The sequence below is a fragment of the Etheostoma spectabile genome, chromosome 1 (genome assembly GCF_008692095.1).
Source record: "Etheostoma spectabile isolate EspeVRDwgs_2016 chromosome 1, UIUC_Espe_1.0, whole genome shotgun sequence".
In the NCBI taxonomy this organism is placed as follows: Eukaryota; Metazoa; Chordata; class Actinopteri; order Perciformes; family Percidae; genus Etheostoma; species Etheostoma spectabile.
Window position 1 is genome coordinate 22555547 of NC_045733.1, and position 14322 is coordinate 22569868.

Genomic DNA, 14322 nt, shown 5'->3' on the forward strand with positions numbered 1-14322 from the left:
GTAACGGGTGGTTATTTGAGTCCTGTTGCCCTTCTATCAGCTCGAACCAGTCTGGCCATTCTCCTCTGACCTCTGGCATCAACAAGGCATTTTCCGCCCACAGAACTGCCGCTCACTGGATGTTTTTCTTTTTCGGACCATTCTCTGTAAACCCTAGAGATGGTTGTGCTGAAAATCCCAGTATTAGCATTTTCTGAAATACTCAGACCAGCCTTCTGGCACCAACAATCATGCCACGTTCAAAGTCACTCAAATCACCTTTCTTCCCCATACTGATGCTCGTTGAACTGCAGGAGATTCTCTTGACCATGTCTACATGCCTAATGCACTGAGTTGCCGCCATGTGATTGGCTGCTTAAATTAATTTAAACGGCAGGGGGACGGGTGTACCAAAAAATTGGGCCCGGGTGATGAGTGGGCCCCACAGCTTCCCCTTTCTATTTTAAATTCAAAATGAAAGGGAAAAATACCAGGGGGTTGCTACGGGGTTCCGGGCTTTGAATAAAATCTTCCCCCAAAAACAAAATTTAATGCCTTTATTCCATTTTTTTGTAAAAAAAGGGCAGAATTGCTTGATCTAAGGAATCATTTTCAAACCCTGCGGGCCCCAGCAGCAGTTTAGGGGTTTGTCAAAAATTCATCGAATATACTATTGATTATGCGCCTTGAACCAACTGTTTTTAAAAATTTTTGCAATGCAGTAAACGGGTTGGGGCTCAGGGTTTTTTTAATGATTTATTTTACCCCGCTTTTTCAAAAGTCAATACTTTTTTTGCAGATTTTCTTTTATCATTGCATTATTTTTTTTCAAAGGGGAAACTATAAAAAATGGACATACTCCTTTATTTTTTTTTCAAATTTTTGTTGCAAAAGTTCAATTGTCTGACACCAAAGGGAAATTTATTACCTTCAAAGTCATTGTTTCATGTTTCCAAAAAACCCTTGACTGTTAAATTACGCTAAAAATTTTTGTGTTTGGAAAGTGTCTTTTTTGAATCTACTTTAAATTAAAGGGAAACATCAAACTTTCTAAAAAAAAAAAAAATTATACACTACAAAAACAATCCTTTTCGACGGGAACCCCAAAAGTGGGGTTCGTTCTACAAGGGCCCCTTTCCTCTTCCTGGGTTTTCTCTTTTCTTTTTTTTTTCGTTTGGTGTGGACGTTTCGGGCAGAAAAAGAGCCCTTGGGCCCCCGTGGTTTTTCCCCCCCCCTATAAATGTCAGGGTGTATGCTTTTCCTTCGCTGCCACTTTGACTCTCAGCATCTAAATTTTATTTTTAACTAACCTGGAACAAATAAAAGAGCTTTGATTCCTCAAATTTTGCTTTTTACACTTCCCTTTTTTTCTTCACTCTTTTTGCTCGCTCCCCCCCCGCCCCTCTCTCCCTCGCCCTCTCTGCCCCTCTTCCTCTTTCTTTCCGTTGAGTCGGGGGGCAAACCAAAAAAAACACTGTCTTTCAAAAACCAACCCAGAAAATTTTACCTTTAATAGAAACTAGGTTTTGGTTTAATTCTGGTTTCAATTATTTACAAAACTACGAATTCTAAAAATTCATTGAACTTGCTTTTTGGGCTTCTTTTTTTTTCCTGTAAACAAACCCATGGGGAATTAACAACCACAATACTTTTTACTTTTTATTACTTTTTTTTCACGTATCTCTACTTTTCTTAAAAACCCCCCGTTTCTTACCTTTTTGATCAGTTTTCCCCCCCCCAAAACCTTTCCCGGGGTTTGCTCGGCAGGGGAAAACCCTTTAGCACGGCATGGCGGCTCCGCCCCCTACCCTGGCTCCTGATACTCTGCTGTCATATTGAACACCGTTCCATAGGGTTTAAAATAAAAACCCGTATATTTTTCTTAAAACACCCTGGTCCTCCCTTTTCCTAAACTCTTGTTGCCATCTGTGTTTTCTCACTCGTCCCTACAAAATTTTTGTCGATTTTTTTTTGAAAACACCTTTTATTACCTGACTTTTATTATCTTGTTTAAAATCTCAAGAAAACTAAAACTCTCCCAAAAGATGTTCCTGACGAAATAATTTGTTTCACAAAAAAAAATTTATTATTTAAAAAGACAAAAGGGAAATTTTTTGGGAAACAAAAATTTTTGTGCCTTTAAAAGAAATTGAACCAAAATTTCTACAAAAAAAATTGTAGAAATTAATAGTTTCGTAAATTTAAATTTTTATCTTGTATACCCATGACTTACGGACGCTCCTCGTTTGGCAAGGGTCATACAAAGTTTGATAAGTCACAGGGTGCAGGAAGCTCTTGCAGCCTCCAGGTTCCTTTCTTTGGTTTTTTCTCCATCTTCCCCCCTTTTCATCCTACCCCCCCTTGCTCTGATTTCATGCTGGAACTGGGCCGCCCAAACCGGAATCTTGATCTTCTTCGCCTTGAGGAATTTGAATGAATGGAAATATGCATGGAGCACCTCCGCGGAGAAATTTTGGGCCCCTTTTATGGTTTGGGATATAAGAGTAGCTAAGTTTCTTGGGATTTGAGCTATTGAGTTGCCTTCCCCCTGCAAACTCTCCCACACCCCCCCACTGAGTCCCCACACCATTTTTTTTTCCCCCCAAACTTCCCCTGTTTTTTTGGGGGAATTTGTCCAGCGGCTCCTAGGTCTCCTCAATTTTTCGCGACGTGGTGTAAATTTACGAAATTCTTCTGAAAAAAAACCACTTTCTTCCCTTCTCCGCTCCACCTTTTCCGCGTGGGCCTTGGCAATGCCACCGGTTTTTCAATTGTCTTATGTTTTGTGGTGCTTCTGGCCTATTCACCGGAGCCTTCGGACGAATCCGAAAACCGTTCTGGTTGACACAGGGACTTCAGGGGACCAGGTCTCGTGAAGCTCTGCTGCAGTGGAAAATGGGCTGGCCTTGGATTTCGAGCCAATAAACGGTCCTCTCGAGCAGTTATCTTGCGGGGTCTGCCTGACCTGGTGCTTGTCAAAAACATCTCCAGTGTCTTCAAATGTTTTTTTATCCTCTGTCCTCGACGCGAGACACATTGAGGTGTCTGCCACATCAGCATGGATCTGGTCTTCAGCCTCATGATAATCAAAACTTTAGTCTCAGGGTGAATCTTAGGCATGTTTGCAGAGGTCTAGTTGCAGTGATGTGAAGGTCTAGTGTACTGGGGTTTGTTTTTATACACACCTGAGACCTAATGATCCATTATTAGTCCCAGTGAAGCTCATATGACAAGCGACAACACTTATGTCTTTGCAAACATTGACTCAATGGGCTTTACCAAGCTGTGAATATTAGAATACTTTTTGACAGTTTCTTTTTGCACTGAAACATATTACAAAGCTGTTTGGATTAAATTAGCCAATTCTTGTAATAATCTTGATTAAAATATATTTCAGCAGCACTTCTGGTAAATTTGTACACAAGCGACAAGACTTTGTCAGGGACTGTAGATAAATGTGTGCAGCATTCACTGTCACCTGGGGAATAATGCAAAGTGGAGCTCCATGCAGATCACCCTGAGAGATAACCAGAATTCTAAGTCAGAATGTAAACAAGGCCACAGATGGTAAGCACAATTACATGAACCTAAAACTAACTTAATTAAAATGCCACATCCCATACAGTTTTTTTATTATCAAAATATAGATATTAAGAGAATAAATCGTTAGATAGATAGTTAGATAGATAGATAGATAGATAGATAGATAGATAGATACTTTATTCATCCCAAAGGAAATTAGGCATCCAGTAGCAAGACAACCATAACACAACGCATATACACATATGTATCACATATATAAACACACATGTATCACACATACTTAAGAATAATAATAAAAATTAAAATTAAAAATCACTCACAGAAATCCAGTGACTATGATAAGGTGAGATACTATGGTAGACTGTGTAATGATGATGCAGTGCAAAAGTAAAAAAGTGAACAGTGCAGGGATTGAACAGTGCAATAGATCATGATACAATTTTGAGATTATGTAACAGGGAATAAATTATAATATAATAATATAGCCAATAACTTAGATAGAACTTTTACCGACTGAATGCGCTTATTTTAACTCTCCGAGGACTACGGGTCAGGAGGTGGACTTGCTACTATCTTCAAAGAAAAGTACAACTGCAGACAGCTGTCACTGGTCTCCTTCTCAAGTTTGAACAAACCATGTTTGAATTAGGTCATCTCAGCTGGTATTATGTGCAGTCTATATCGGCCTCCTAAATATAAAGGATTTTATCAGTGACTTCTCTGATTTCCTGTCTGAATCATGCCGAAATATGACCGGATTTTAATTGTAGGGATATGAATATTCATGTATTTTTGTCCTACAACTCCCCTAGCAAAAGACTTTTTAAGTCTTATCGATGCTTTTGAACCTTACACAGTTTGTCTTCTGGTCCGACACAGGTCCATGGTCCACATTAGACCTTGTTCTGTCACATGTGTACCTATTGTAATCTAGACGTACACGAAGCTGTCTTCTCTGATCACGCGCCTGTTTTTATTTGACGTTTCTCTTCCCCATCAACCCTTTAAGCAGTACGTTCCACCCCTAGTGTGCAGGATATTCAAACCCACAACTGCTGCGCATTTTCTGGTGCTTTTAATATTGCTAGGGAGCTATGGATCCTCTGCCTGTCAAACACAGCAGAGTTAAACTCTCTTTTTGTCTACCTGCTGCAACATTCTGGACACCATTGCCCCATTTAAATCCATGTGTTTAAAATCTAAATCTGAACCTTGGATTAATGACTCAACTCGGGCTGCTAACAACAGTGTAGGAAAGCGAGCGCAAATGGAAAAAAGATCATCTGCAGGTTTTTATGACATTTTAGAGAAAATTTGCGCACTTATCAGAGAACTGTTAAAGCTGAAAAGAACAAGTATCTCTCTGATTTTATTTCAAATAATTGCCACAAACCTCATGTTCTTTTTAAAAAAATTAACTCGGTTCTAAATACGCCCCAATCCGTCTTCCATGTGGAATCCTCTGAGGCCTGTGAAACATGTCTCCACTTTTTGTGGATAAGGTTTGCCTCAATTAGAGCAGCATCTCACTTCCTGCTTTTGACCCCTCCATCTCCATAGAGTGTCCAGCTGTTTCAGCCATTTGAATCTGTGTCCATCTCTACTCTTAAAATATAGTTACACATTTGAACCCCTCAGTGTGTCCCTTGATATTGTCCCACCTCGCCTTTTTAAAGAGGTGTGGGACACTATTGGACCTAGCATCCAAGAAATTATAAACAGTACCTTACTTCAGGTTCTGTACCAGCCTTTTTTAAACAAGCAGTGGTGCAGCCACTCCTCAAAAACCAAATTTGGACACATCTGCACTCTCAAACTATCGCCCTATCTCTAAACTCCCTTTTCCTCTCGAGATTTTGGGGAAAGCAGTTCTTTTACAGTTGCAATCGTTTTTAGATACACATGGTGTTCTTGAGGTGTTCCAATCTGGTTTTAAGACATTCATAGCACTGATCTGCACTTTTAAGTTTTTAACGATCTTTTAATCTCAACTGATTCTGGAGATTTTGTAATTCTTATTCTTTTAGATCTTACAGCAGCATTTGACACAGTTGACCACAGCATCCTTATTTCTCGCCTTGACGCATGGCGTGGGGATTAGGGCACTGCTTTGGAGTGGTTTAGGTCATACTGTCGGGGAAAAGAGATTTTAGAGTCAGTTTTGGTGGCTCTATTTCACCTTCTGTGTCCCCCACATGTGGAGTTCCACAGGGTTCGATTCTCGGGCCAATTCTTTTTTTCACTCTATCTGCTTCCCCTTGGATGTATCTTAAAAGACACAACATCAGCTTCCATCTTTATGCAGATGATTCGCAAATCACCTGCCCATCAAAAGAATGGGTGGTAGTTCTTTAGCAAGATTGTTGACTGTTTTAATGATATTAAAGCCTGGATGGCTTTACATTTTTTAAACTTTAACGAGAGTAAAACTGAGGTTATGGTTTTTAGACCCAGTGGCGCCTCTGTGTGTCACAAATAGACCTGGGCATTTTTCAACCCTATGTAAGTCTGTTGTAACAAACCGGGTGTAAAAATGGATTATGATTTAAAATGGAGAGCAGATCAATTCGTTGTGAAAGCAAGTTTCTTTCAACTGAGGCTTCTTACCAAGCTTAAGCCTTTTTTATCCTTCACAGACTTGAGAGGTTATACATGCTTTTATTACAACACGCCTTGACTATTGTAATGCTCTGTATGTAGGAGTTAGCCAGGCCTCCCTCTCTCGACTACAGCTGGTTCAAAACGCTGCGCTCGTCTCCTTACTGGAACTCGTAAGCGAGATCACATCACCCCTGTCCTTGCCTCTCTCCACTGGCTCCCAGTTACTTTTAGGATTGATTTTAAGATTTTATTGTTTTTTTTTAAAGCCCTCCATGGACTAGCTCCAGTCTACATAACTGATCTGTTGAAGCCACATGCTCCTTCAAGATCTTTAAGGTCTGCAAACCATCTCTTCTTTTTTGCCCCTAAACACGCTGAAGAGTAGAGGGATCGGGCTTTCTCAGCCGCAGCCCCGAGACTTTGGAATGAGCTGCCTCTACATGTCAAACTGGCCCCCAGCCTTCCGGTTTTTTAATCATATTAAAACACATTTTTATTCCCTGGCTTTTAATACAGCATGAAACTGTATGTTGTATTGTCTGGTGTTGTATTCTGTCTATTTATTATTCAGTTCTATGTCAGCACTTGGTCACCAAGTTGTTTTTAAATGTGCTCTAGAAATAAAGATTGATTGATTGATTGATTGATAAGTAAGCTGTACAGCAGACAAGTGATATGATTTTGGGGGGGGGGGGGGGGGGGGGGGGTTGGCTGAGAGAGACAGGCTCATGCTGAAAAGTCAATTACGCAAAAATTATGTAATAGGGAATAAGTTGTAAGATGTAGATGTTATGATCATAGTCCATGTATGAGGGCTAATGTAGCCAATAGAAAGTTGTTACATGAACAAGTGATATGATTGGGTGGAGTGTGTTTGTGGGGGGGGGGGGGTACTTTGAATGCAAGTACTTTTACTTAAGTAGGGTTGTCATTATGGTACTTCTACTTTTACTAAAGTAAATATAACTTGGTTATTTGTACTTTTACTTATGTACTTAGATTCAGTACTTCCTCGACCACTGCCAAACACTAAACACTTCACTGAGTTTATTGCTCCTGCAGATCCCAGGGTATTAACATCCACTGCAATTCAAATTGTTGGACAGGCGTTAGTGTTTCTGTGCACAGCTCTAAAATGTGACTTCTTCATAGATTTTTTTTTTTTTTTAGAAAATGCAATTCAAATGCAACACATATAGTAATGATTGTTGTCGTTTGACGACTCATAACAATCAGATCACACCAAACACTCAATATCTGATTCCAGATAAAGCCTGCCGATGCCATCTATCTTATTTAAGGTGGACAGATTGGTGGATTGGCAGAAACAGATAGCAATGGACTAATAGAGGACTTCCAATCCACTACAGCTCTGTCAAGGTACAAATAAAAGACTTAAGCGCCTGGCTCCACAGCTCCAACAAGACTTACTATCCATACTCTGCTTAACTAAGGTTCATTCATACCCACTGAAATACATCATTCAAACTCCTTCTTCTCCCATTCTGCAGGTGGAAACGCTAAGCTGCGCTACCAGATTACATCAGGGAACACCGGAGGGGTGTTTGATGTGGAACCAGAGGTGGGCACTATCTTTATTGCCCAGCCCCTGGACTATGAACAGAACAAAAGGTAGGGACCAATCTGTTGAGACAGTTTTTGAGTTTACTTTTTGACCAAGGTTTGTCACCTCTAAAATATGGTGGTATTCCCCATGTCGTGTTACTTGTTAATTTCTTTGTCTGGCTCAGACTTCTTAAAAAAAAAAGCAGTCTGTCTGAGAAGCTGTTTGTGCTCTTCTCCCTTTCCTCCATAGAGAGGCATCCTGGTGTACTGTGTGACTAAGTGGTACGCTAGACAGACTTAGACTTGTCTTTATTGGGATGACTCCCGCAAGGAAATTGAAATTTCCAGCATCCGTTTTTAGCAAGAAGAATACACTATAGAGAGAAAAAGATGAAGACAGTATAAAGATAACAGTAATAATAATAACAATAAAAAATAAAATAAAAACCTTTGGCTATAAAAAAAGACATTTACCATAAATTATCATAAAGTGTCAGTGTTGTGTCAAGTGTTCAAGTGCCCAGGTATTTATGTGAGTCCAGGTGTGTGTGGGTATACTGTGGGTATGTGTGTGGGTACACATGCTCTGTAGCAGACAAAAAAACAAATACAGAGAGTGATGAACACAGCATAGAAGCTCTTTGGCTGTCCTCTTTCCTCACTAGAGGAAATCGCCAACTCAAGATTGCTCTCGAAAGCCACCAAAATTACACATGACTGTTCCCACCCTGGTCACCCACTGTTTGAACTCTTGTCCTCAGGGAGACGTTACAGATGTCTAAAAACAAGGACTAGTAGATTTAGGAATAGCTTTTCTTCCCTAAGCAAAAACAGTCTCAAATGAAGCCAAACATGTTTAATGATGCAGTTTGTACTGTTACTCGGCCCTTTATCCACATTAGAATATTTATTATCCACTTAGTGTGAAAGTGGGCAGGTAGTGTTTTTATGTTACTGTTAGAATGCGCTTAGATATATTCGCTGTGTGTGTGTGTGTGTGTGTGTGTGTGTGTGTGTGTGTGTGTGTGTGAAATCAATTTGTTGTGAGATGAGTTGTATATATATGTAATATGTATGTGTGTGTGTTACAGTGATCATGCACCTTACTAGAGTGTCTCTACAATTTTATTGTATTTAAATGCAATGACAATAAAGGCAATTCAATAAATCCTATAGCTTTAAACTCCACGTCTAACACTATACCTCAATAGTTTCAAGTAAGTGTTTTTTTTTTTTTTTACAAAGCCAACTTGGATCTTATTTTGTGAACTCTTTACTCAGGTACAAGCTTCACGTCCTGGCTTCAGATGGGAAGTGGGAGGATTACACAACAGTGACGGTGAACGTGGTTAACAAGAATGACGAGGCTCCGGTGTTCACCGTTAACGAGTACTACGGCAGCGTGACGGAGGAGCTGGACGGCTCACCGGTGTTTGTGTTACAGGTACGGTCCACTCACCATTCAGCTGCATGATAGAGCTTGTGACAGGTTTTGCAGTCAACTCTTTACTTAGCATACGGTATTATCTGTGCTATGACAAGCAATTGATCGTTCACTAAAAGACTAATCCAACCCGTTTTGTTTGTCAAACATATTCAAGCTAAGCAGCCTGTATTTTGCAAGAATGGAATGTTTCCTTTTTCCTTTCCATTCTGGGAAAATGTGCATTAACTAGTTTTACATAGCTACACAGTCTTTCAGCACATTACGCATGCGTGTAATAGTCAACAGTTGCCAGATAGAAATAAAAAGCTCTTTTTGTCTACGTCTGCCTGTAATCAAGGACCCATTCTTCCAAAAAGTACTAAAACTGTTGAGTGGCAAATCTTCCTGTTGTGAAAATGGAAAGTGTGCCAGTCATAGCAACAGTAACAAAGGGGGATTGGGCTTTATGAATGATCAGTTGCACACCAAACTAAAGACCTCAACTGTTATGAAACAATCCGTTCGTGATTGTTTTGTGGTCCCTATCTTATTACAGAGTTGAATGTGAAAGCAGTTATGAGATCACGGAGAATAAAGTGACACAAAGTAGGGTTCAGTTCAAAATGTTCTAAAGGTTAAATGACACACACGAAAATATACATTTTCTCTCCATTCACTTTGATGACGGGAGGGTAGAAAGATAAAAAGGAGGCTCCATAGGAAAGGAGGACTGGTTTAAGGTGGGTTCATGCAGATGCATATTCTGGTAGGAAAAGGGTAATAAGGGTTTAATAAGGCAATTCTTTCTAGAACAATCCAATGCTTGATTCTGATAAGTTACTGTCTCCAGACATGTACAAGTCAGAAAACAGAGTGAATGAAAGCGGATGAGATAATGGACAACAACTTAGAGTGCGGGTAGGTACAGAAAAAAAACTCACAAAAATTGAATTTTATTTCTAGATAGATAGATAGACAGATAGATACTTTATTCATCCTGAAGGAAATTTTAGAATGCTAGATGTATTATTGTCAATAATGTATTTGTCTTTTGTCTTAAAGCTGGTTTAAGCACTATACATTTTCGCGTCGTTGGTCAAATATTTCATAATAATCTTTCAGTAATTCAAGTGGTCTGAGAGAAACAAATCCTTCTGCATCTCTGCTTGGCTCTGTTTTCAGGCTTTATATAATCTAGCCAGTGAGCAGAGGCTTTGGCTAATTACAGGTCATTTCAGAGAGAGAAAGGGCTTTGGTATAAATTCTGTTTAACATAGCCAATGGCTCAGCTAGTTGAAGCTGATTCAAGGCTTCTACGAAAGAAGAAAGAGAGAGAGACTTTTGTCGTCCATCTATAGTGAATGGAATTGTGGTTAGCCTTTTGCCTAGCACGAACATTGGCTCGTTTCCTGTGTTAAGGTTTCCCATCCATCACAGCCTCCAGCATCTCCTTTCTGATGGCAGCAGCCTAGACCAGAGGCGGAAGCTGCGGCACCCCCTGCTTACTCATCTCGAAGATGTTCTCACCATTATTAACGTTTTTTAAGGCCTTTAATGTTATTAATACTAAGGCCGGTGCTCTCTTCTCTCTCGAGAGAGCACATTTCTTGCTCTTAAGACCACACTCATTTTAAAAGAACGCAAGTTGATTTTGGCTCTACATCACACTGCAATTATGGCGCTAAATTAGAACATCTCTGGCCTGCCCAGGGTATAATTGCTGTTGATGTGTTCAGGATGAGTGAGAAAGAGCAGGCAGAAGAAGAGAGGTGGGGGTTGGGGTTTGGGAGTTTGGATCTCTGCCAGGTTTACCTACCGGAGAGTACATAACTGCACACATGTTGTGAAGTGCCTCCAGTCAAGTTATCACTCCATGTCAGCAGCATTTCAATAATTAAATAGTGTAAGAAACGTGATTGCACTCTCATTAGCCTCTGTCTCGTGCTGTGCCTCTGATGTTGTAGGTAACAGCTTCTGACCCAGATAAGGATGCCGACCAAGAGGCCCTGCGGTACTCACTCCATGGCCAGGGTGCAGAGAGTGAATTCATAATTGATGAGGTCACAGGCAAGATCTACGCCCAGCGGACCCTGGACCGCGAGGAGCGCGCCGTGTGGCGCTTTGTCGTTTTGGCCACGGACGAGGGCGGAGAGGGTCTGACTGGCTTTACCGACGTCATCATCAACGTGTGGGACATTAACGACAACGCGCCCGTCTTCACCTGCGCCCCTAGCTGCCACGGAGATGTGGCGGAGAACTCGGCTGCAGGGACGTCTGTGATGGAGATGACAGCCACCGACCTGGACGACTCAGCAGTGGGGCAGAACGCCGTGCTCACCTACAGGATTCTGGGTAGCTTGGACACCACTCAGGTCGAGATGGGAGGAGTGCCTACCTTCTCCGAGATGTTTACAATCAACCCCACCACTGGCACCATCACTGTAGCCATGGGCGGCCTGGACAGAGAGCAGGTTGAGTCCTACCTCCTGGTTGTGGAGGCCAGAGACGGGGGAGGGATGACAGGAACTGGAACCGCTACCATTCAAATCAAGGACGTGAATGACCATGCTCCAAGATTCACTGATCACTCCTGCCTGGCTAGAATCTCTGAGAATGCCGAGCCCAATGCAGAGGTAAGCTCACAAGGGGCCTCCCTGTAGATCAGGCACCATTTTACTAGATTATTACACAGCAGATATAAATACTGTATATGGTGGTGGATGATCATATCTTTCAGCATATAATATCTCCCAAAAAAGACAACACACAATACAAAATTCCATTCAAAAACATTCAAAAAGCCAAACCTCGCAAAGCTTGCTCAGTGGAAAATTTCAGTTAGGGTACAATACCCTTTAGTGCAGCTTGCTGTACCTCTGATTGTGTATGTAGTTTATGTGATTTCTTAGATACAGTGTATGCAAGATTTTAACAATAAGCAATAGCAACAGCTGACATATGAAATCAGTAATGAGATGAGGGTGCCCATTTAAGATTTTCCTAAATTAAGTTAAACTACTGTATGTAAAAATAAATATTTCAATTTGGCTCTTTCCTCATAGGAGAGTCTAGCATTAGGATATGGTCATTGCCCAGTACAAGACACACAGATTACAGTACACATATTGTATTTTATGTTGTTTAATTGTTTTGTATTTTACAATGAATACATAAAATACTGTAAATGGAAGTACGGTACCTTCACTGTAAAAAGAATTCACCGTAACTTGCTGGTCAATTGTTGCTAGTTAGTTACTGTAACATTTATTTGTGACAGTGTATGCTTCATTCACACAATGTTAATGCTTGTTCTAAGGTCCTGGAGCTGGCTGCAGAGGACAAAGACACTGGAGAAAATGCCCAACTGACCTTTAGTGTTGTGGCTGGCGACCAAGAGCAGAAGTTCTACATGGTCAGTCACAAGCAGGAGCAGCGCGGCACCCTGAGGCTTAAGAAACGCCTGGACTATGAACGGCACAGCGAGCAGAGGTTCAACCTCACACTGAAGGTACATGGGTTTCAACGGCATCATTCAACCACAAAGTCTTGCTCTATTGAAGGTTGCTTTGACTCAGCTTCTGAAACTCTCTAATTTATGGAGTTTAATTTCACTTTTGTGGAAGGAACCTATAGTGAAGGATGTGTGTGGGACGGGGGGTATAGAGAAATAGAGTGTGAGTCTGTGATAAAGAAAGGTGCTGCGGTACCTGATGTTTAAAATGTTGGTTTTTAGTAGGCATCTGAAGTTTGGGTACATTCACATACAATGTGGTCCTGGGAAGTTTTGAAAATGGTCGAAACTGACGCGGAGGAAACAAAACAGGGTTTTGGGAGATTTTAGATTTTCTTTGGTGCACATCAACCTGGCAGTGCCGCCGTCGAAAGCTCAGACACAGAATTTCTAGGTGGAGATAAGTACAAGTCAGTCAGAAATATTTCATATGTCAGCTACAGACAAGAAGTTTAAAGCGCCACAAAGCAACTTTTCACACTGGTGGCAGTGAGAGGTAGCTATTGAAAAACAAGCAGCAATTCTATAGGGTGGTGTGAACATCAGCAGCAGCACACTCCTGCACACAAATGTATGGATGGTATGATATTGCTTTACAGCTAAAGTTATAAAACAATAAAAAAAAGTCATAAATTACATAAGGGTGATAACTTCTGTTTAGCTAAGTTGCATTTGACTCTTATTTTCTCATTTTTAACTAGTTTGTGGAAAATTCCAACATTGTTCATCAGTTTGGACAAAAAATAAAATTAATGACAATTACCTCACAATTACTGTAGCAGGACCTTGGAAACATTGCAGATATTATGCTTGATACAAGTTTGCGGATAAGATGGATTACTTTACTTTACTTTACTTCTTTACTTTAAAATATTGCCTGTACTGCACTTGTATGACATGTGAGACCATTTCTTTTTTAGGTTGAAGACCTGGACTTCTCCAGCCTTCTGCACTGTATGGTGGAGGTGGAGGACTATAACGACCATGGTCCTGTCTTCATTCCACACCTTCTGTCTCTTGCCCCACTGCCGGAGGACATCAGCGTGGGAACCAGTGTGGCGCGTTTGGTGGCCAGTGACTCTGATTCAGGCCAGAACCGCGACATCACCTATAGCTTATCAGAAGACTCGGATCCTGACGGGCTGTTCACCATCGACCAATCCGGTGTGCTCTCCGTGGCCCAGCCCCTGGACCGGGAGAGGATATCACAGCATTACTTGGTTGTAATAGCGACCGATCATGGGGTTCCACCTCTAACAGGCAGCGCCACTGTCCAGCTGCCGCTCTTGGATGTGAACGATAATGGTCCAGAGTTTGAGGTGGCATACGCCCCAGTAGTCTTTGAGAATGTGGCCGGACCTCAGGTAGGTTTCACTGGGTTTGATGTCAAGTTAGCCTTCAACATTCTTAGTGTTTACCAAGTGAAACAACTTCAAATTGCTTTATGTGTTTATAGTTCTATAAAAAAGTTATTTCCCAAGCACTTTTGTAATATTTTTACTTTTAATAATGAATTTCACCAGTATCCGACTCGTAGTAGGCCTACTCTCGTACGACTCAAACACAGTTTAGTGTATTATACAGAGGGTCAGAAGAATGGAACCGTCTTCCCACATCACTCATTGGGGTTTCTAAAGAACAGTTTAAACGGAGAGTAAAATTATAGTTATCTGAATTTTCCATATGGGTTTGTGCT

General features: G+C 41.0%; 1 protein-coding gene across 1 annotated transcript in view; it reads left to right on the forward strand.

Moving 5' to 3' along the window:
- Positions 1-14322, forward strand: part of LOC116692225 (neural-cadherin-like) — a 347629-nt gene that overhangs the window by 187067 nt on the left and 146240 nt on the right. The window contains 5 exon segments of the mRNA XM_032520340.1: positions 7635-7755; positions 8971-9133; positions 11080-11748; positions 12432-12623; positions 13547-13990. Of these exon segments, the coding sequence (XP_032376231.1) occupies positions 7635-7755; positions 8971-9133; positions 11080-11748; positions 12432-12623; positions 13547-13990 (1589 nt within the window).